At 49.1% G+C, this 24,111-nt stretch overlaps 1 protein-coding gene across 10 annotated transcripts in view; it reads right to left on the minus strand.

The window, feature by feature from the left end:
- The window catches only part of CDK5RAP2 (CDK5 regulatory subunit associated protein 2), a 161,664-nt gene that overhangs the window by 1,853 nt on the left and 135,700 nt on the right, over nt 1–24,111 (minus strand). For 8 of the 10 annotated variants that reach the window (XM_026513859.4, XM_026513860.4, XM_048223047.2 and 5 more), the window contains 9 exons: nt 22,128–22,247; nt 18,214–18,330; nt 16,086–16,275; nt 14,959–15,080; nt 13,670–13,918; nt 10,712–10,789; nt 9,416–9,681; nt 7,455–7,598; nt 717–843 (listed from right to left, as the gene is read on the minus strand). In XM_026513859.4, coding sequence (XP_026369644.3) covers nt 717–843; nt 7,455–7,598; nt 9,416–9,681; nt 10,712–10,789; nt 13,670–13,918; nt 14,959–15,080; nt 16,086–16,275; nt 18,214–18,330; nt 22,128–22,247 — 1,413 coding nt within the window. The remainder of the gene's footprint in view (nt 1–716; nt 844–7,454; nt 7,599–9,415; nt 9,682–10,711; nt 10,790–13,669; nt 13,919–14,958; nt 15,081–16,085; nt 16,276–18,213; nt 18,331–22,127; nt 22,248–24,111) is intronic. The other 2 variants (XM_048223046.2, XM_026513861.4) reach the window with 1 other exon arrangement.

Here is a 24,111-nt window from a genome sequence, read left to right on the forward strand (position 1 = left end):
CTCCGAAGCTCCTGGATCAGTAGGAGCACTGACGTTACAAATGTCATGTAGCCTCTCCAAGCCTGAGTTTCTGTATCTGCCTTGAGAAGTATTTGTCAAAACCATCCCCTCCCCCTGGATCCTCACGGCCCTGCCAAGGCCCTTCTTCTGGCCTGCCCAGACCGGTGCAGCAGCCACCAGCAAGTCCCAGTCCCAGCGACCCCTCCAGCCTCAACCTGCCACTTGCAGTCTTACTCCAGCTACATGAACTGGTGTAGGCGTCTCACATACAAAACCTTCTTTCTTGCCCCTCTGCCTTTGTCCACGCTGCTCCCTTTCCACCTGACCCACACCTGCTCCTTCCTGTAGGCTCAACTCAGCTGTCCCTGGGTACAAGAAGCCAACCTTCCAGGACAGAATGACACCCTCCCCATTCCCCTCTCGTGGTCCCTAAGACCCTGCCCCACACACGTTCCGTCAAAGCACACGCCATGCACCTGTCTCCCCAACGACATGACAGTCGCTGGCAGCAGCACGTGACCTCTCCACTGAGGTCTGCTAAGTGAATTTATTTGTCTGTGCAGGTCAGAAAGGATAAAGTATGAAAGGAAACTCATAAATAGGAGGCATGATGACAGGTGATCTGGGCTCCAAAGTGGGTGTCCGGGATGGGGATTTTGGTCCTCAGAGGCACCAAGTGGGCGGACGCAGCAGCCCACCCCCACCCGCTCACTTACACTGATCAAAGATGACTTTTTCCTGATGCTTGCTCAGCTGCAAAAGCTTCACAGAGTTTTGCAACTTCTTTTCTTGTTCAAACAGCTTTTTGTGTAGTTTGGTGATCTCTGCCTTCATTTCTCCAGTCTCAAGAGAAAAGGAATTGGAAAAATGAACAAAGAATACAAAACATCCTATCACATAGGAAAGAACTAAAACACATACAAAAAAAAAAAGGCAGTCTCATTCATTACTTTAAAAAATAAATAAAACACATACAAAAAGATGCTTGGCCTTACTAACAGCAATATTTGAAGGAAAACTAGAAGCCATTTTCTGCTGGTCAGATTGGCAAAACCAGGCAAAACCCAGCGGGGCCAGGGTGTGGGGCAAGCACCCTCGGGAGCCCTGGCAGGACTGAGTTGGCACAGTCTGGGTGGAACGCCGGGCAAGATCTGCCAAACTGTAAAATGTGCTTAACGCTTTGCTCCAGCAAGTCCGCACTTGGGCATTACCCCCACCAGTAACCACATACGCACACGAAGAGGCCTGTGTGCCTGGGTGTTCATCTCAGCATCGTTCATAGGAGGAGCCAATAAACAACCTGGTTTGTTTCAACAGGGGTCTGAGTCAATCCCAGTCCTCATATACGACGGCATCATCTGGCAGCTATTAAAAATGATGTTGTGGGGGCGCCTGGGTGGCTCAGGCAGTGAAGCGGCTGCCTTTGGCTCAGGTCATGATCTCGGGGTCCTGGGATCCAGTCCTACATTGGGCTCCCTGCTCAGGAGGGGGTCTGCTTCTCCCTCTGCCTCTGCCCTCCCCTGGCTTGTGCTTGCTCGTTTGCTCTCTCTCAAATAAAAATCTTTCAAAAAGGTGATGTTGCACAACTCTATTTATTGACGTTGGAAGATGATAATTAGTGACAAAAAGAGCCCACGGGGCGCCTGGGTGGCACAGCGGTTAAGCGTCTGCCTTCGGCTCAGGGCGTGATCCTGGCGTTATGGGATCGAGCCCCGCATCAGGCTCCTCTGCTGGGAGCCTGCTTCTTCCTCTCCCACTCCCCCTGCTTGTGTTCCCTCTCTCGCTGGCTGTCTCTATCTCTGTCGAATAAATAAATAAAATCTTTAAAAAAAAAAAAAAAAACGAGCCCAGAACTGCTATTGTATACCAGGTATTCCTGTTTCATAAAATTGGATAGATAGACCTATACCCGCAGATGTGTATGTGACGTCTAAGACATGTGATGAACAGAGACGACATCAAAATATTCATAGTGACTGATCTCTTGAGAGATGCGATTTGGAAGTTTTGTTGTTCATTTTTAAAAATTTATCAGAACTGTTCGAGGTTTTGGTTTTCTTTTTTTTTTTTCTTCTTTTTTTTTTTTTTTACAAAAACTATAATGCTCATTAAAACAAAAATTTTTAATGATAAATTTTAAAAAGAGAACACAAAAGTATGATTAGGAGAGTATGAGCCTCAGGAGAGCTTTCACCGTCCGGAGGTGTGGGCAGAGCGGACGGGTGGCGAGCCAGAGGTCCCCGACCTCTCGTGTGAAATGCCCACACCCTACAGGCTCTCTTAACCAGTCTCCGCTGAGCTGGTTCAGAGAGTTGAGGACCCTCCTTTCTCATAACCACCCCCCGCCCCAACTGTAGGGCACGCTGGCACGGGCTACGCTCTGTGACAGGGAAACACCTCGGCTCCCCAGAGGGGAGATGCCGGGCTGCCAACTTACGAGGAGCCCCACTTTACTTCGCTCCCAAACTTGTTTATGGCGGCTGTACTCGCAATCAGTTATGGGAAATAATTAAGTATTAGGTCAACCCATGAAACGTGTATATGAAAAGAGAGAATTGGTTGTATGAAAACTCACATATGCCTCAGGAAAGACTTGATAAAGGCGAGTCACTAAAAACTACATTTCTGGCAAATTAGGTGTGGGTGAATCAACTATGAAAGATGTGGGAGGAACGTAGTCTAGAAGAATTCTATATTCGAGTTGCTTTACACGTGTCTACATTTTTTTCTTCATCTTCAAAAAACAGAAATTGGAAGTGACAGACATACATTATGGATGTAGTTTACGAAAGAAAGGAGATGTGAAATCCTCACCAGGAGACCCGCATTCAAAGAAGAGGCCCTGGCCCTCCATCAAAAGAATGGCAAACAAACGTACATTTAACTGTTTTCAGTTAAACCGCCATGTTTAAGCTACGTATCGTCGCTTGATGTCCTGCTTTAACCTACTTTCAAGATTAACCAACTGTGCCAGCTACAAGGATGTCAACTGTTCTTCCAAAACAGAGCCTAATTCCAACCTCAGGTTTTCTCTGATTCTCTTCCTCACGCTAAGAGCCCACAAAGATTTGTGTTCAGGTCATGGTTTCCTAGACCACACATTCCGGGACGAAGTCATTCTCCATGGCTGTAGAACCGGGATACTCCCTGACCCCATCCATCTAGAGTGAGACGCAAAGGGGATGAGGCCTGGGATGGACCATGGTTTCCTCCCCGCTGCCTGGCTAACCTCTAGACCTCTTTCAAAAGTCAGCTTGGCCAACACCTCCTCCAGGAAGCTTTCCTTGGGACTCCTTCCCAGCAGAAGTCTAGGCTGGTTACTGCTTGTTTGGACACTCGCTACACCCAGTCCTTTCCTCGTCGTTGCCCATTTCATGTTGAATTTAACTGATCATTTACTTGTTTGCTTCTTCTCCCGAGACTCAATTCTTCTCTCTGACCCCTAGTGCCTGCGTAGGTGCTGTGAGACCCTTTGCCAATGGGTAGGTTAATTTTTCACCTGCACTCCCCAAAACACCCTGTCCATCTTCTATCCAGCACTTAAAACAAGGAATTTTAATTCTGTAGGTTTGCTGTTCCTCTGAACTAAAATCTTCATTTTTACAGGACGAACGCACCATGGTAAAAACCAGAGGGCTCTAAGACCCAGCTCGGTCACTTCCAGCTGTGACGGTGACAAAGAAAGGAAGATTCCGTTCTGGAAGATGGTAATATAATACCTTCCTCTCTGGAGGCTCCCGTGAGGGACCAAAGGAGATGCTGTGTGCTCCGCAGAGTGCCTGACACCTAGCAGAGCTCAACAGAGCAACTCTTCCTTCGGGCCACAGAGCCCAGCTCAGAGCTGGGACCCACGTGCCTCCCAGAAGGCCACCTGCTGACTCAGGAGTGTTCAGCCTGACTTCCAGAGCTGGATTTTTGAACTGTTTTTTCTTCTTTATGATGAAAAATCTCGAATAGTCACAAAAAGTAGAAAGAATGGGATAATGAACGGTCAGGTACCCACCCAGCTTCAGTGATTATCAAATCACGGCCAAACCCGCATCACTACATGCCTGCCCATCTGTACCCTAAAAGTATTTTTAAACTCCAGCCCAGAAGCCAATCATATTTCACGTCCATAAAATATTTTAGTACATAGTTCTAGAAAAAAGATTCTTTAAAAAGAAAAACACATCATCACCACATCTAGAACGATGACAATAATTGCTCAGTATCACCATGTACGTCAGGAGACACATTTCCCTGAGCCCAACGTAATTTCATTTTTTTGAACAACTGGTCCAACTCATCAGCATCCAAATAAACTCCATGTTTTTGCATTTGATATGTCTCTTAAGTTTCTTTCAATCCAGTGGTTCTCAGGGCTACCAAGAGGACTTGTAAAAACAGACTACGGGGGCCCACTCCCAGACTTTCTGATTCAGTAGGTCTGGGGTGAGGCCCCAAAATTTGCCTTTCCAACAACTTTCCAGATGACACTGAAGCTGCTGGTCCAGGGACCGTAATTTGAGAACCACTGTAAATCTGTTTTACTCCCCCTTCCCCCTCTTTTTCCCTAGGATGAAAAGATGTTCTAAGCTCGTATTACGCATTTCCTGCCCCAGACCTAGAATCAAACCATTTCTCCAAGGAGTCCTGGTTCCTGTTAGTGGGAAAAGGTATTTAGGAATCACAATTTGGCACTAGAGGTGCTCACTGGTACTGGAGTGGACATTTTTAAAGCAAAAAGTAAATGTTTCTAATAGGAAGTACAATATAAGTTCATACTGATATTTCTAAATCGAGGATGGCAGGATTTTTACTTCTTTGTTTTTAAATTTATATCTCTTCCCTGGCAGTAAAAATCTTAATCTAATTAGCTATTTGTTTTATCCTACAATAGAATTGTAATGGTTTTAAAATACCAGTACCAATATTACTATTAACAATATCATCACTGAAAACAATTAAAACATTTTTTTCAATCCTTTTTTGCCCTTAGGGTATTTCTACTAGGGATATAGTCAAATTACTGTGTTTTAGTCTTAAAATGCTCCCTCTTTCTTGGGTATGCCTTCAATACTATATATACAGTGAGGTTTGTTTCATCTTGCTATCAATTTTTAAAAATTGCTTTTTTTTTCCATTTTGATTTATTTTTAATTATTTAAAGCATTTACATAGTTTCAATGTCAAATTTACGAAACAAGATCTTTTCAGAGAAGTCTACCTTCTATTCCTGCCCTTCCCCTCCTCTTCCTTCCCACCCCTACAAGTAGCCTGTTTTCTTGTATTATTTATCCTTCCAGTTAAACAAAACTTCTATAAACAAATACGTGTATATATTTGAATCTCTCCCCACAACTTTCTTGGATAAACCGATGTATATGATACACACTTTCCAGAGTAATCCTAGGGACTGCACAGGACAGTATATTAAATGCAAAAGGCAAATTAATGACATTCAGAGAAAACCCTAGGTTGTAAAAAAAAAAAAAAAAAAAAAAAAGCCACTGGGGTTGCTGGCGAAAACTTGGGAATCTGCTTTACACACATTTCACACTAAGAAGAAGGCACTGTATGAAACACAGGCAGGGGCAGAAAAGCGGCTTGAGGCAATTTAACACCACACAGGGGGTCTGTGTGCACCAGCAATCGTATCAGAGCGACTCTAAGGTCCTTTTTCTGGCTCCAGAATTCTGTGGTGCTAAAGTGAGCATAATCAATTATATGAGAAACACTTGGAAAGAAGGGTGAGTCATCACCAGCGCTGGCCAGTCCCTGGACTAGTTTGCTGGTGGGGGGATCGATGTGACTATAATTTATATTTACACCCACACACACATGAAAGAAGATCTACAGTCCGTGTATTTAACAGACACTACTGTGCACTGAGGACAAAAACACTGTACTGTGTTTCATTCAGACACGTTGTGCTTTAAAAATCATTGGGCAAGTACTTGTTTGGGAATACGAGAAAAAAATTATTCACTCAAAAATATGAACAAAATAAACATGGCCCCTCCTGGGAAAAAGAGGGAAACAGTCATTAAACAAAGAAATAGATAATTTGCGAAGAGGGCCCTGACGAAGCAGAAGAGGGCGCTGTGACTGAGTGACCGGGGAGCCCTCTCTGACCTTGAAGTAACATGGAAGCTGAGACAGGAGAGGTGAGAAGAAGCCAGGCAGCCGAGAGGAAGCCCAGGCAGTCAGGCCGTCAGAGCATCTGTGTTATCAAGCCTAAGACGGAAAGAGCTCGGTGGGTGAGCAGAAAACGAAAGGCCAGTGTGGGCCTGGAACCCAGTGGACCCTCTTCCTCTCCATGGCCTCACTGGCTAAAAGTGGCCAAAACAGGATTTCTCTGCGAAATGACTGGTTACCTACCTCCCCGAGCTTAGTGCACCCAAACTTCCTCCCCAGGATCCCAAGAGGGAAATCACAGGACAGGCTCATTAGAACCTTCCGAGCAGAGAGCGAGCGCTGTTTCACTGCTGCCTCTGCCACGGCTGCCGGATCTGAGAGCTGTCAGAAGGGGTTTAACTAGATGAGTAACGACTTGCAATGCAAATTTCCCTCTGCCTTCCTGCTGGCCTTTGGCACAGGGGGAAACATCTATCAGACCACCAAGCAAAGTTCTAACTCTTCCTTCATCTGCATGCTCTTCCTTCCGGGAGGCTTCTCGGACGACCGGGGCGGCTGCTCGCCTGGTCATGATACTAGCTGTTTCCCACCGATGAAAACCCAGGGAGGGCCTCTGCTCTGCCTGACTCCTGGTTTGTGCCAAGAAAGATCGGGATGAGGATGGTTGTGGGATCTACCGTTCTTAATTCAGTCACGTTCAAGTTGCTGCAAAGTCAAGCTTTTGAGGGAAATTTCAATGGTTTTACAATAAATGATTTTCATTGGTTAAACAAAAAAAAACTTTCTATAAGTAGTTAAAGCAGATTGAAAATAGAACCCCTAAAACATGACTCTGAAAGCTATCAAAAGGAATCAGACGGTCCAGAGAAAGGCACCTAAAGTGAAAGCGATTTAGAGTGGAAGGGAATGAGCTGGACTACGAGGACGAGCTAGGACTTAAAATCTACAAAATGAAAGCATACCCTCTGGATTCAGACACTTGCGCCGCCCAAACCAGCTCTGCAGCCTTGGTCGGGCCTCGCTCCCAGACCCTCAGCTGCCCCGTGTGTAAGATGCAGACAGGATTTCCCTCCACAAAGACGTGCTAGGAGTGGGGACATGGTCAGGTCGAGCCCACAGGCCGAGCCCGCGGGGTGCTGGGGGAGCGGGCAAGAACACACCAGAAGCAGCCAGCACAGTGCCTGACACGTCACCCTTAACAAACACGGCACCCGCCCCCCAACCTGTTCCCCAAACTGACGGCACATCTGCCACGAGCAAGGTCCCGGGCTGCAGACCGAGACACAAGCCCCAGTGGCAACCCCTAGCCTCGGGATCCAGGTGTCGCCACCTACCTGCTCACACCGGAGCGTGCACTGGCCATTTGGGGGTGGGGAGACCCTCCAGAAAAGCGTCAGTAACCTCGCAGCCTCTTCGAGGATCAGCTTGGCTGTGCCCACGCTGGTGACGAACCTGTCCAGAGGCACCCGGTGTGGACCCTGCACAAGGCGCGGGGGTAGGGGGGGCGAGACAAGAAGGCCGTTAACATGCAATCTTGAGAAAGATTACGGACAAGCCGGCTTTAATGGGCAGCATAAATCTCCAGACCGCAGGGCTTGTGTCCACATGCTGAGCGAGAGCCTGGTGCCAGACGACACCAATTTATTGTTCTTAAAGACTGGTGAATTATAGATTATGAGAGAATTTCGGTGGTGATTGTAGCCCAATCAATAACCGTGATTAATAACCACCTGCGTTAACTGTATTTACTACGCCAAGAAGAGGGGAAGAGGGTCTGTGGCAGGGCCACTCGCATCGCTCCGCACCACGGAGCCTCTCCGGAAGGCAAACGGTGCCAACAGCAAGGGACGCAACACGAATGTTTCCGTCTTCAGCAGCCCCTGCTACATGGCTCTGCGAACTGCCAGTACGAAGTCGGGGCCTCGTAACGTCTCCCTCACCCTCTGCTGACAGAGGCAAACCCTAACTGGGGGATGTCAAGGGCAAAAGAAAGCAAGGAACATGAGTCAGAGAAGGGAAAACAAAATACATTTTAAAAAGAAATTAAAAGAGTACTGTCTTCACGGTGATAAAATCACTGCAAAAGAGAATGGCGCACTCTTTTTAGCTACCAAACGGGCAAAAAACCACTTACAAATAAAATTACTCAATGAAGAATAAGGTGTAGTGAGATACTCTCACTTGTAAACGGGGATACGTATTTTTGGAAGTAACGCATCAACGGTCCCCACCAAGGGCCCTAAAGGGTTCACGACCTGTGAGCGAGCTTCCCCGCCAGCAACTCAACCCTAATGAACTAGTCAAAGATGCGACGAGAGATCTGTTTACGAGGATGCTCACCACACCTTAAATGTCGAAAAAACAGGCCAAAGAGTAAGTAAATGGTGTTACATCCACATATTGGCTTTTTTTTTCAGCCAGTAAAAGTTCTAGAAAAATACTGAATGGGATAGGAAAATTGTTTATATGTTAACTGAGAGTCAAAATATGAAAGTCCTGTGAGTCAGTTTTACTAAACTTTAGGAATAAGCTAAAAGAGTGAGTGTGTGTGTGTATCAAAATTTTAAGCACTGAACACCATGTGATGTTTTCATGCTTTTGTAAATAAAGATTATGATCAGAAAAGAACAGTAATCTTATTAACATTTACTAATTCATTCAACAAACATTTACGGTGCACCCATGCATGCCAGGCCCCGTGCTAGGAAGTAAATATACAACAGCGAGTAAAAGAGACACTATCCCAGCTCTCCCGAAGTTTATTATCTCGTGAAATGTAAAATACAGAATGACTTTTACAATAGAATAAAATAAAATAAAACAAAAAGGCAAATCAGGTGCCAGGAAGCAGGGGGCCTCAGGAAGAACCTGAGAAGAGGGACCAGACAACGTGACACACGGAAGCTTGGTGGTTGGGTCCAGTCTGGGAGGACAGAGAACATCTGACCCCAACCCTTGGAGGAAGTGAATAACTTTATGTCAAGCGCGTGACACACGGGTCCTCAACACAAGGAACTTAAAAGTGAGGAGATCCAGCAGGATGAGGCAGGAAGAAGTGACCCCAGGGAAGAGGTGGCACTAACACAGGGTACAATCCTCGACAAGCATCCTCCCCATAGAACAGTGCCCTGGACTGGACCTGACCTCTGAGCTTTCGTGAGCTCCATCCCTGGCTCCCCTTCTCAGGGCCTCATGGAGGATGCACGCATCCCTTGCCTCTCAGAGCCCGAGGCGGCCCCTTCCACTTCCTGCTCCCAGTGAGCTCCTCACTCCCTCCAGCGGTCGGTCGGGTTACCTCTGTTCCCAGCTCCGGACTTGCGGGCCGGGGAGCCTGTTGGATCTGAAGGGCCATCTCAGCAAAGAGCTTCTGGCCCTGGCCAATCTGCTGGCACAGGGCCTCGTAGTCCCCAGTCAGGCCCAGGACATGGCAGCCACTCGTGTTGGCCCACAGGCGGTGGCCAGCGACCAGGTGGGACACGCATGGGGTGCTGGTGACGGAGCTGCCACTGTTGCAGGAGAGGGAGTCCGTGTCATTTCCAGAGAGCGGAGGAGTGTCTGAAGCTACAACACGAGAGGAAAGCTGTCAGATCTACTGGGGGCAGTTTCCTGTGCTCGTCGAGCTGCATTCAACGATGTCAAAGCAGGTGGGAGCACAGAGTAAGACCTTCAGGCCCTAATGCCACCCGGCACAGCACAGGGGGCAAGTGGCCGGGCTCCGGGACCTTCGTCTGTCTATTCCCCCACCCTGGGCTTATTCGTCTGATGGGAGAAGCTCGATTCAATTCAACCAACACTTATCAGGCACCCACTCTGCAAAGGCCCCCGATCTACACAGATGAATCAAGCCAGTGTCTGCACTCCGTGAGCCCGGGGTCTAATCAGACACCACACGGGAGGCGTAACAGCATGACGACGAAGAGCCAGAGCTCAGAGGGAGAAACAATCAATTCTCTGGGCAGGAAGAGAGATCAGGAAAGGCTTCCTAGGAGAAGCAACAATTGAGCTGGGTTGAACAAGAAGCAAGAATTACACTGAACAGAGGTAAAGCCCGTTGCTTTTTACCTTTGGACCAACAAAGTACAGATGAATAATTCTAACTGGGGACCTCAGGAAAGGCATTTCACAAAGAAGTCTGCATCCATGATGAAGCTCGGGGCAGGACAAGGAGGTGCACTGGCAGAGAACGGGACAAAGGTGGCCTGGAAAAGGACGGGGCCACACCGCACGGTCCCAGCGAGAGGAGAGTGCAGGTCCGTCTGCGGGATGGGGACCCCTCTGTACGACCACACGAACACAGAAGGCCAGGGCTGGATGGGCCCCCCGCGACTGGGTGCTGGAGGGCCTTAAAGCCACACTAAGGTGCCCACACTTCCATCTAAGGCAACAAGGACCTGATGACGTTGCTGAGGTTAGTAACGCCGAGGAGCGGATTAACTGGCGTGGGGGAGGAGCTCACCAGCTAGACATGCTGAGAACGTGAAGCCCCAAATCCTGACAAACACTCTCTTGGATTTGGGACCTTTTCATTCAATTTAAAAAGTCCTACTGCCAAACCCAACCCTGCCACCGTTACCCAGCTTCAGCTTTGTACCTGATCGTGGTGGGACCGCCAGGGTGGAATCAAAGAGATCACAGGAGTTCTCTATTGCCATGGGGCATTTGTCACCACCTACGAGATGCAAAACAGAAGGAAAAGAAACTGTCATCAGCGTTTGAGAAAGAACTGAATGAGAGTACTGTACCAAACACACACAAGCATCCACTCAAATCTTCCCTGGGACTGGGATCCCCTCTGTGGGACCCTGGGGACAGAGAGTGAGCAGGCCCAGCGTCCTCTCTGGAAGGACCCTCCTGTCCAGCAAGTCAACACGCAGTTTCACTTCTAGGTGGTCAGGACTAAGGGAAGGAAGCACAGGCCCGTGCGGTCCCAGGGAGGGAACATAATGCAGGCACAGAGGAGTGAACCACCAGGACGCACGGAGGGAGGATCGAGCAGGTGGCAGGCTGGGCCCAGGGTGCAAGGCAGGGCCGCAGTGGGACGCAAGGCTGGAACCATGAGGACTGTGGGGACCCCCTCGAGGGCATCAGGCCGGGCAAGCTGAGCTGAGGGCTGTGCTCTGGACTGGAGGGGTGAGTCCAGAGGTTGTCCAGGCATCCAAGCAAGAGACAAAAGGGACCCAAAGCAGAGTTTAGGAAGTGATGCAGTGAACAGCGTCAGAGGCAAAGCCAGTTAGATGCTGTCCCAGACGATCTGCCACACCATGAAATCCAGACTGCTTGTACGTCTGACTCTCAGGAGCGCAGGGGGCAGGACGGCACTGTCATTCAGGCCTCAGGGAGGAGCAGACGACCCAGCACTAGCAGAGTGCTGGCAGCCGAGTGAAGACCAAGGACCATGCCCAGTGTCCAGGGCTTAGGACGGCCAGTCAGCTCCTTCCTGCCCAGGCACCTCGGAGGGCCCCTCAGTACCACCGAGGGCCACCTTCGATTCCGGGGCCGAGAAGCTGGCCCCTGAGAGGAATCACTTTCTGCCCAAACCAGCCATCCTTAGAGCAGAACTTTCAAACAAGTGCACTAAATACAATCCTGGAAAATCTGCAGAGGAAGAGAGGCCGCTGCCGACGGCAGAATTCCCACCATCTCTGGAGGACACTTTTGCACTGAGGCGGCCCTGTGGATTCAGAACACATTCTCCTGAGTGCCTCCCGCGAGGCTCACCCACAGCTGACCCCAGACAAATTCCAGAAGCAGGCAAAGGCTGTCCTGTGGCCGCCTCACTTCAGCTGCCCCTGCTCTCCCTCCCGGGCAGCCCCAGCCCTGAATCGTCCTCCCTGCCCCAAACTCCCCAGTGCACCCCACAGACCCACTGGTCCCATCTCCGCCAAACCCTAAGAAGGGCCAGGAGCAGACCTATATTTAAAGCAGAGATACCCACTGCTGATGGCCATCCCATGCAGAAGGCAGCAACATGGCTCCTTTCCAACCCTTTGATATTCTGCTGGTAGGACTTTTATCCTAAGAATGCTGTTTAACAGCAAAAAGCACATTAACATCGACGTTTATTAAAGCTCCAAATCAGAGACCACTTTAATGATCACCACAGTAATGGTTTTGTGACTGAGAGTCGTCTGAAAACAGTAATCAGGAAGCCCGTGTGAAAGGGTGGGAAACACTTACGATGTAATATTGGGCAAAAACAAAGAAAGGAGGCAGAACGGCACAAAACACAACATAACAATGTAAGTTCATGCCTGCATGTGATCGCCCAAGGAAGAGAAATATGCAAAGCAAAATATCGTTCTGCAGAATCACGAAGGATTTTTTTTTTCCACTTTCTTTTTTTCGTATCATCACATCATCTTCTGGTGACAATTTTAAATTCCTCATCAAGGAGCGATCGATAAACCAATCACTACAAGCTCTACAGCATGCTGACTGGGTGCTCTTTAAGAGATTTTATTTTTGTTTTTAAAGATTTTATTTATTTGTCACAGAGAGAGAGAGAGCATAAGCGAAGAGGAGGGGCAGAGGCAGAGGGAGAAGCAGGCTCCCCGCTGAGCAGGGAGCCCCATGTGGGACTCGATCCCAGGACGCTGGGATCATGACCTGAGCCAAAGGCAGTTGTTTAACCAACTGAGACACCCAGGTGTCCCAAGAGATTTTAATTTTTTTTAAATTACAGGCAATAGATAGAATTCCCAATCCCAGGAAAGATGAACTCCAAACTTCCATACAACGCTTGTTTATAAAGTATGCGGACACTCCCTGTCCCACTGGATGTGTGCACCTGCCCTGCGGGTCTTCGGATGATGGCCCAAGGCTGAGGCTCCACGAAGTCAGGCGCTCCTCCAGGGACAGCACTGGTCTCGGGAGCTAACAATCATTTCTAGCTCCAGCTCTGGCACCTATTTTCTGTGTTGCTTTGGGCAAGTCCAGTACCCTCTCTGAGTCTTAGTTCCTTCATCCACAGAGCAAAGAGGATGGCCCGGCCGACTGCCTTGAGCCTGACCATTTGCTGGCTTATTCCTGGCCCAGTGCTGGGCAAATGACAGAGGAGTGACAGGAACCCCCTGTCCTTTCTCTGCGACCCTACACAGCCTCTGTAGGGCTAGACAATAAACCCGTGAGCAATTGCAAAACAGAAGCAGTTTTCAAACCTACCAGGATGCTTTTCAGATCCTCCAAGACCCTGAGAGCCAGAGTAAGATGTTTAGATTCTCTTTGAAAGGCAGTAAGAGGGACTGAAAAGGATTTTCAGCAGTGGAGTGATATGGGCAGGGCTGAATGGATGCAGGGACGCAACTGGAGGTGATGAGAGCGCTGGCAACCCAAACTCCACTTCCCTCCACCAAGAGGCCCCGGAAGGTGATAACACCATCCTGCCAAAGGTGACAGCTAAGCAGCAGTCAGGCCCTTGGCTTCTGGGGCATTGGGTGTCTGCTGCCAACAGAGGGACAGCTTCGTGGGGCAAGGGTACCACCCAGAAGCTCCCGTGTCCCGCCAACACACACAGGGCTGCAATCTCCAGGAGGAGGCGCAGGGGCAGTACCGTGCTTGTCCAGCTGCGGGGGCCACTCGGGGACGGACAGGGTTTGGAGAGCCACGGTGAGGGCTGCTTCCTGAGCCTTCTTTCCCTCCATCGCCAGCTGCTCCTCCAGCTTGCTCTGTAGCATGCTGTTTGTCTCGATGCTCTTTTCCAGCTGTCCCCGCAGAGCCTGGATCTCCGTTAGGAGACCACGCAGGTCACTGAAAGGGTCCTGCCCCCTCCAGCCTTCTCCTGACGCCTCTGTTCCAGCCTCTGCAAACAAGGGCAAGGGGAAAACCCTGACGTCTTCCACCACCAAAGGGTCAGCCATCAAAGGAGCTCAACAGTGTTTTAAACCCGCCACAACCACCACCCTCCCCTTCCTAAGAACTAGGTACAATTTAAAATAACAACTTGACTTTAAAAACAAAAATACTGGCAGACTTAATTGCTGCTATTCCACAGGCTAAATAAGAGCTGGAAATTAATTTTCGCTTCTGGCCATAAAAGCCTAGCAAATTGCACACCAAACCCGGAATTATGTCTAGTAGTAATAAAATCTATTTGGGCTGGAATTATAGAATGAAAGGGGCTGATTTTAAGAGCCACAGTATATTAAAAAAGGCACAACAGCAAGAATAAGAAAAGCAACTTGAGGAGAAAATGGAAGGTGTGAGGTGACCCTTTTCTAGATAAACTTTCAATAGGGAGAAACCATCTGGAAAATTAGTTTAAAAAAAAAAAACACTACCACACCTCAAAATTGATTCTAAAACATTGGCGTTTGCAGTCAAGTCGCTGTGATCTGGTATCTGTCAGAGGACCCGGGCCAACAACCATCTCCACAGCAATGCCCCGCATGTGGTAGGTGTTCCAGAAATATTGGCCGAATGAATGGGCAAAAAGAAACACACTCTAGCAGAAAACTCATCATCAAATTACTTACTCCCTGAGTGTCTGCTATGTCCCGCGTACTGCGGTAGGATGCTTTTCATAAATGATCTCATTGAATTTTCACAACTCTACAGACTAAGTATTAGAAGACACGTTTTAAGGAGGAAGAAGCAGGCCCAGAGGGGGGAGGTGACCTGCTGAAGGTCGCACAGCCGGGAGGCGGGGCAATGAGAATCCAGGCCTTGGCTGGGCCGGCTCCCGAGCCCAAGTCCTTCCATGGTTCTAGCTGCTTCAGAAGAAGAGTGGGCCAGAGGGCTTGCGGCAAAGTGTGCCCCCTCTACCCAGCGGGGGTGTGACGACAGCATTTCGGGAGAGGGTGCTGAAGTGAGCTCACAGCCCAGCCACAGCGCGCCCAGTACCTCTCAGCCTCCTGTGCTCCTCCTCCAGCCTCTTATACACCTTCAGCTCCACCCGGAGGGACTGCAGGAGCTCGTCGTTCTGGGACAGCAGCTGCTGCCTCAACTTTGCCTCCTCCTGCACCCTGCGAAGGCCCCACGGCCACAGGGAGGAGATGTTAATTCCGACACACAGGGACTGACTGACTCGACAGGCCGGGCCCCTCCACCGGCAGCCCACAGAGTGTGGACGAGCCTGACGCGGGTGGGTAAGAATTCCATACACGGCCACCCTTCCCCGAGTGCTGCTCTGGGCCCGGCCCCGTATGTGCGTTATCTACCCTGTGTCGTCCTCACGGCCACCCGACGGCTGCGTGCTATCTGCCCCACAGCGCAGGGATGCCAGGAAGCGAAGCTTACAAGGTTACGGCTCAGCAAGGGGTGCAGAGCTCGGGAGGGGCCCGCACCATGTGACGGCAAGACGATGATCTTGCTACGTCAGCGCACCACCCCTGGGCGACCAAGGGTGACATCGGTAACTCTGGAAGAGCGGGGCACTCCCGAGCTCTGAGGAACAACTGGAAACACGTGGGACAGGACAACTGCACTAGGGGCCCTCCGTACAGGCCCTTTAATGTCTAAGTGGGCCTCCCGCCCCTCAGCACGGAACCTCCCCACGGCCTCCCCAGGCATGAGCCGATCCCTCCCAGGGCTGCGAGGGCCTGCGGGACTGGGCATCCAGCCATCTCTCCGCCCCCCCTTCCCCGCAGCCACACTGGCCTCCCTGCTCTGCCCTGCACAGGCCAAGGATACCCTGCCCCAGGGCCCCCTCCCTTCCTGTCACAAATGAGCTCCTCCCCACCCCGCTACCGCAGAGCTCACACCCCCCCCTTCACTGCCGTCGGGTCTCGGCTCAAATGCCATTTTTTTCAGAGAGGCCTCTCCTGACCTCCCCTGGATAAAAACCAGAGATCTGCCCCCGCAGGCCCCAGCCTGCTCACTTGGACGACTCTGCTCCATGCGTGTGATGCCCACCTGACGTCACGTGCCCGAGCGCTTGCTGGCCTTCCCCGGTGCTCGGGCAGGGGCAGCGCGCGCCCTGCTCTGGGACCGGACGCCTGGCGCAGCCCAGGGGGCCCCCCGAGCCCTACCTGCTCAGCTCGCTGCGGCTACTGCACGCCTCCTGGAGCAGCTGCTGGTTGTGTCTCTCCTGCTCACAGACCTCTCTCTGCAGCCTCTCATTTTCCTCCTTCACACAGGCATACTCTCGCTGAAGGAGCTCAAGGTTCGCAGCCTTCCTGGAGAGGGACTCCCGTAACTTTTCATTCTCCTTCTGTTTATCTGCAAACACAACAAAGCGCCACTGAGAAGAGACCATTTGTTTTTTCCAACCTTATTACGCAAATACAGCACTTCAGCTCGAGCACTCCAGGAATACAAAGCAGAATGAGATTTAATCTGGCATTTATGATTTTGGCATTCCAATTATCTTATGCATTTTGGGCAGATAAATCTGTCAACATCAAGGCTGCAGATTAAACGTCACTGGGATGAAATGGGCCTGTTTAATTTTCTATACAATAATGGGCCGTGCAAACCTAGTTACTTTGCCTTCCCAGAGCAAACAGTAGGTATAAATTATAGACAGAGGCAGGAAACAGCTCCAAACTCTGGCAATGGGTGTGAGGGAAGTCACAGGGCCCCGGTAAGGAGGCCAGCAGGGCTGGGCCCTTCCACTCCTCAGGCTGGGACGACAGCACCTCCCCTGAGGAATAAAACACGCCCAGGGCCTGGAGACAGGCAGTTACAAGCGTGACCTGGGGGCAGAGTGGCGAGTTCAAGTGCACCCTGCTGCCCACGGGCACCAAAACCTCGACGCAGTTTCTTGACTTCCCTGTGCCTCCGTTCCCCCACACGCGTCACTGTGAGGATGAACTGAGATACTCCACGTAAAGGGCTTAGTGCGAAGCTTCACCAGAGCTCTGAGGGGTGTAAGCACTCCCCAGGCCAGCTCTTCGCGGGGCCGCTGGTGGCCCATTCTTACATCCTGCAGCTCTGACTGCAGGCCTTACGCTAAAACCTGCACGGGTATCATCTTATTTCATCTTTGTAGCGAACGTCCGAGTAGGTACGGTTTTTCTCCCCATTTTTCAGATCGGAAACAAAGGATCACAAGGTGAACACTTCTCAAGGTCACAGAGCCAAACAGTGCCAGAGCCAAGACTCAGACCCAGCTTTTCTGAAACCACCCTTCATGGCATGACGATTTCTGAGCAAGCGTTCCCTTCCTCCCTCAGATTCCAGCCACACTCACTTCCTACAATTTCTGACTGGTCTATACTCTCCCCACCACTAACCCCTAGGCTTTTTGTCTGCTCTCCTTCTTCTATTTAAAAGGCCCGGGCTCTTCTGAACCTTAGGCATTGTGGCTAATCCCTACTTAAACTGCTGGACTGAGCTCTTGAAGCTGAGCTTCCCCTGGGTCAAGACATTGTCCCCAGGGTCCTGTGCTCCCCTAGCATGCCTTTGTCCTGGCTGATTGTCACGCTGGCCTGCCATGGGTTACCTGGTTCTCTCTCCCATCAGACCACGAGCCCCTCGAGGGAAGGGACCAGGACCCACTCATTTCTGTATTAGTCTACGCAGGCTCTGACACATTTGCTGAGTGAATGAATGATCTTCAAAAGCCTCAATTCTATCTCTTAAGCCAAAAGCAGCATCAATATCCTCCAGGGAGAATGGGAGAAGCTGGCCCAACTCCTAGTTCTACGATTTCTAGCTCCAGGACCACAGGAAGGTCAATTCCCTAGGCCTCAGGTTCTTATCTGTAAAACAGGACTAATAATTCCTCCATCCAGAAACATTTTAAGTATTAGGAGATAATGTAGGTGAAAGCTCTTCGGGGTCTAAGCTCTAAAAAGAAACAATTAAGAGAAGGGATCTTCCTAAGAAATACTGGAAAAACCTTCCTGATAAGAGGGAATCTCTGGATGAGATTTTTGGCAGTAATAGATTTCTAGCCTTTCTGTCTTCCACTGTAAGCTGTGTACTTACTAGACACACCATGCTGGGGGCTTCACAGGGCTAACTGTCACAACAGCCCCATGAGGTACTCCTATTTTACAGCTAAGAATACTGAGGTTCAGAGAGGTTAAGTGACCTGCCCAAAGTCACAGAGCCACAGAATTTGAATCTGGGTTGGTCAGACTCTAATACGCTCTTTCCATGCCACAGAGGGCTGTGGGGGTCCAGGCTGCAGATGGCTCCTCTAGTTCCTACCTCTGGATCCCTTGGCCAGCATCGTATTGAGAGCCTGGTTCTGCTTTCTCAGGAAACAGATCTCTGATGTCAGAGAATTATGCAGCTCTGATCCATAAGCAAAAGCATTTGTAGACCCTATAAAAACACACATAAATAGTGATTTATGGTCACCAGATCAGTATGGTTGGAACTTTCTAGAAAACAGTTTTAAACAATGAGGAAACACAACATGCAATCACTGCTGTGAACCAGATGAGGCATCACCAGAGCCCAAAGGGAAATGAGAGTGGGCATGAAAGAGGTGGCAAAAGTCCCCCTCCCACCATTCTTACATCCTAAGGGTGAACAGAGGTGAACAGGTCTGTTTCTGCCCTCCCCTACGGACGGTATCTCTATCACCCCTCCTCCGAGCTGAAACCTGGAGCCATCCTCAACACTGCCCAACCAGGCAATCACGACTGCTGGTTCTTCCTCCCAAATGCCTCAGACACTGACTCACTCTTTTTCTGGCCCTGTAGTTCAGACCCTACCAGCGCACCCCGACCTTGCCTCCCTGCTACTCTGCCGGTGGGGCTGCACACAGTCCGCTCGTGATAGTCTCTGCTCAGAAACACGAGACGGCCCTCCGCTGCGAATACAGGCAATCGAACAAACTTCAGATCTCCATGACTACACGCCAATCTCGGGCACAGCCCCCTCCCTCTCCACCCTCAACTCTAGTGTCCCCGAATGCAGCCAGACCGGGCTACGCCTGTGCCCTCATACAATGTGCGGTCACACATTTCCCTGACTTTGTACAGTGAGGTCTTTATTCCTTGTGCCTAGAATGCCCAGCTCCTCTTGACTGGTCAAAATCGCACTCGTCTTTCAACTCCTAGCTCAAGTTCACTGCCTCTAAGTGTTTATTAAAAAGCTCACGGTCTGAAGCCAGACAGACTGGGTTTGAGATTACTTACAAACTCTGACCCATTTCCTCATCTATAAATACCTGCCCAGGCTGTGGTCTAGCTCCTAAAATCCTACCCTTCCTCTGGCCGGACAGCTTTCTATGCCTGCACCATTTATGACGCTCAAAGCAAAGGAACACGCTACCCTCCGGAGGGCATGGGGCTTTCTACATGGGGCAGGCACTCTTCCCTCCCCGCCTTCCTTACTACACTGCAGAGCCAGACGCTGCTTTCCCAGACTCTGGTACAGTTAGAACATGGCCAGCTGCCACTCCCGGTCAATGAGACCTGACGGGAAGCCTGCTGAAGGCTTCTGGGAAAGATTTCTCACCCGGATGAGAAGAGGACAGGGAGGAGCCCCACCATCTTCATTGCCATGCAGTGGACACTGCTGAGAGGACGTGATGCTTGGAATTACCGCGGTCATCCTGGAAACTGACCCCAAGCCCTGCTATCCTGTCCCTGAGCCAGTAAACCTGCCTTGGAACTGCCTGAGTCTGGATTTCTTGTTGTGTAAGAAAGCATAAATCTCCATTACACCAGTTTTTACTCATATTCTGTTCTCTGCAGCTGAAAGCACTCCTGGTACACAACTGATGACCGGTAATATTCAAACTCCCCGTAAGGACGGTGGGATGTCCAGCCTCCCAGAAGCCAACGCTGCACACTCTCTCCGCTCTACACCACCTTCCCTCATGTTAACGATTCACAAATCACAACGCCATGTAATTTTTCACTCACACGTGTCTCTCCCCGTCAATCTCCTCTTCTCTCCCCTATGAACTCTGGTGTCCTCTTGGAGACACCTGGGTCTGAATCATGGCTCTGGCTTCGTAATAGCTGTATGACCTCAGGCTCATCACATCACTTCCCTAAGTCTCCACGAGCCCAATAAAAATGATGCATGTTGTTATTATTACTGCTGTTATCATTTGTATTAAGATCATGACTGGTGGTGGGCTAGAGCCAAAAACAGGACCAAAGTGCCATCTGCATGAACAGGAACAATCCTACAGAACAAGTCTGCTCTGACCACAGCGAGGGCGGCCACTTCTCAAAGGAAGAGTCAGGCCAGAGGACAGAGTGTGACAGGGCCTTAGCTGGCGGGGTCTCCTCGGAAGGCTGTCACTACCAGCTCCTCCACCTTATGAGAAGTTAACATGCGAGGTGACACTTTTTAACAATACTCTGCCTCAGCCTCACAAGGAGCCATGCCCGGCTCAGACCTGCTCCCAAGATGAACACCTCACAGCAGTGGGGAGGCGGAGCCACTTTTATTCCTTTGTCTTTCTAGAGATTGTGACAACACGGTGAGAACAGCGTGTCTTTCCACCCGTGTAAACACTTTGAGAATGCCTTTCTGTAACCCTTCCCATCAGAGAGAATTATTCTCCAGAGCTATCGCCAGCTCCATTGTAGCTGGTGGCCATTTGAGCTCCCAAATAATTCTATAATTGGATTCGCCAGGAAAAATGCAAAACAGAATGAATCTAATTCGGGTATTACCACGAGTGAATGTGAAGGGCCCAGGCATGTATTTCTTCCCTGTGTTTGATATGACTTAATAACTCAGGTTAATCAATTTCCCTGGGGTGATGGAGAGGGAGGAAGCAGGATGGGGGGAGGGGGTGGGAGGGCCTGGATCCACTCTGTTTACCTCGCGGACTACAGCACATCAGTACACACAGCGCTTTGGAAAGATCCTTCTAGGCAGAGGGCTATGATGTGCTAGATAGGAATGAGAACTGGACCAGGGGTCCAAGGACTCAAGTGCTGTTGCCACTGAGTACATCTTTCTAGAACTCAGTTATTTCGTCTCTAAAAATGTCTGCGTCCCCACTTGTTGCAGAGCTCTGCAATGCTAAACTAATAATGTCATACAAAATAAAACAGTAAAATTACATGACAATGACAAGGAAAACCACCACTTACTGAGTGAGGCACGGAGCAAGGCCCTATTCAGAGCACTGCCTCACTGAATCGCACGATGGCTGTTTTATAAAATAATTAGGTCTGGGAGAGGCGGGGTGACTTGCCCAAAAGTCCCAAAGCTAATAAACAGAAGAGCTGGGGTCCACCCCCAGCTCAGTGCAGCTCCCTAACAAACTCAGGCTTTTCCCGGGGCACAAAAGCTGCTCTCAAGACACATGCTTCGTGGAATGAAAACAATCTCTTTGGAGCAATGAGGAAAGATGTCCAAAATATATTGTTCAATGAAAAAGGGACAGAATGGCAGATAGAAAGTATTCTAGCTTTTGGGTGAGGGAGAGAATAAGCACATAGATTTGTATTTGCATTGAGAAAGCACTGTAAGGGTGTGGAAGACAACGAGCAGAGGTGGGCGGAGAGAAGGGAGAGTAGGATGAATGGGTACAGAATGGAGATAATAAGCTTCGCACCATGTGAATGTCTTCCCTATGGGAAAAATACATATTTTTAAGTTCTGCATGGAAGAATATTCCATTCAGACCTAACTGTGTTTTTATGCAGGCATGCTGGCAACCTTGTCGCCAGCCTGTGACACTCGCCAGACTGCCAACATGCTAATACTTTGAAGATCCATTATTGACGAAAAGACGAAATACTGCTCCGTTTTATCTTAAAATACCTCTCTGTTTCTCTCCAGCGACCAGAGTCAGAGGAGGACCCAGCCACAATCCAGGGTGCCGAGGCCAGCAGACTCCTTCAGTGCCAAGGACTGTGGGGGCCACTTGCTCCGGTCAGCTCACTTAACCCTCGTCGCCACGGGATAAAACGGGGATGATTATCCCCACTTTATAAATAAATTACTGTAACTGATAGTCCGCAGTGTTAAGTGAGGTCACCGTGGAGGTAAGGAGCCAGGTCGGGACCCGGGCTGAAATCTCTCTGGCCACCAGTGAGTGAGAAGCTTGCCCCAACACAGGGCGCGCTGACCCAGGCAAACGCGCCCCACAGGAAGCCCTCACTGGCGTGCAACAGCTCTCTGGGGCGGCTCTCCCTTACCTGGATCGAGTTCAGACCCTTGCCGTTCCAGCTGTCCCCGAAGTTTCTCATTTGTTTTAATAGATTCTTCTAGATGTCTCCTCAAACTTCGAATTTCTTGTATATGTTCCATTACTAAGTCTACAGGAAGGAGAGTTATTTTTAATTTAAAGCCTGAAGCCCCCAACAAATTGAATAATTTACAGATTATGCAAAGATCTTAAAATTCCAAGTCGTGCTGGATGTATTCAGATCGTCGGTAACTGGCAACGCTTTCCCGGGCTTGGTGAGGCTGAGCGACTGCCCACAGCCCACAGACACAGTTCTGTAATGGTTCTCTGCAGACCTCCACGAGGAGGGTGTTTTACATCACATGGAAAAATTATATCCCATACAATTTTAATGCTCACTCTAATGCGGCCCTTTATTCTTCTAAAGATCAAATATTAATTTAAAATCTTCCTTATGGTGAAACTAACAGATCACTTTCAAGTCTGCTTGAATTGCCCGAGAGTGGAATAAACCACTTTCATGATGAATCCAGATATTTCTCTGGAAGGAATACGTTTATCCATTTATCGCTTATTCATTTAAGACTTAAAAACACAGCAAAACAGTAATCCCAGCGCGAGTGAAAATGGTAAGAAGGGTATACTCTCCAGAGCGCATCCTGTTCGCGTGAATATAAATGTGCGTGACTTTTGGGATCTATTTTTATCATCAGCCTCAGAAAGGTTCTTTTCCAATGTCTTTCCTCAAATAATTCTACTTCTAGGAATCTGTGCAAAGAGATCACCAGAGATGCTGACAACCATTTGCCAGAATGCATGAAAATGTTCATCTGAAGCACTATTATAGAACAGTAAAAACTGAACGTAACTCAAATTATTAAATAAACTCTATCACGTTACATTACTGTGATGCAGTATTCTACAGCTACTGAAATGATATTATGAAGACCATACAATATCACAGAAAAATACAGATGCAACAAGGATTATTCAGCATAATTATAACTCCATTTAAAAATTTGTGGGCAAAAAAGACACATAAACACAAAATAACAAAATCTACCCCTAGATATTAACAGCAGTTGCCTCTGGGTGGTAGATTTCAGGTTTTTCAAAACTTCGATATTCTATCTCAATGTAACAGTAATAGATAAAAATTTAAATTTCCCAAATTTTCTACAATGAGCATGTCCTATTTTTTCAGCCTCTGCCACATCTCACTTTAACAAAGAAAGGAGGAAGCACAGCTGCAATCTGGAGGTAGGTTTCTAGAATCAGTGTTTAAAGCATAACCACATCAAGTATCCAAAGGCAAAACTAATGTCTTTAATTCATCAATTACAGTACACTCAGTGTGTCTTAGTAATGTTTGTTTTAAAACATTCTACTAATGTTATGACCCAGTTTTAATTCCTCCAAAATGACTTTCATTTAAAAGTAGCACAATGTTACAGATCTTTTCCTAATTAAATAGTAATTCTGCCATGAATCTGAATGTTTATGAGACGACTTAATTCCCAGACCTTCAGCTATCTCCTATTAATGCCAGGAGTGTGGCAAGTCCTTTGGTGGGATGCGTGAGGCCCTCGTGGCCAGCCCGGCGCTGGAGGACCCTGTCTGCAGCAAACTCCCGGCCACCCCTCCCGTCCCTGCCCTGCCGCCCTGCCAATCTTCCAGCCACTAGTCCGGACGGAGTGCGGAGGAACTTATCTATTCTGAGCGCAATCCTCCTTGCTGGTTTATGTCCATATCACACGCGGCCGGCTTCTGGGGTACTAAGGCTTAGCAGCCGTCAGTACACATCACCTCCTACTGGGTCTGGCCCGGAGCCGGACTCATCAACGGGGCTTAAGAAAACATTCCCAGTCGAACTGGATACCACTTATTAATTATGCAGCCCCAACCAAGGAGAAGGAAACACTAGACTCGTCTTTACAAAATGGGAGAAAAATATCTGTCCCTCTTCCAATAAATATCCTTCTGACAAATGCTAA

The sequence above is a fragment of the Ursus arctos genome, unplaced genomic scaffold (genome assembly GCF_023065955.2).
Source record: "Ursus arctos isolate Adak ecotype North America unplaced genomic scaffold, UrsArc2.0 scaffold_18, whole genome shotgun sequence".
NCBI lineage: Eukaryota > Metazoa > Chordata > Mammalia > Carnivora > Ursidae > Ursus > Ursus arctos.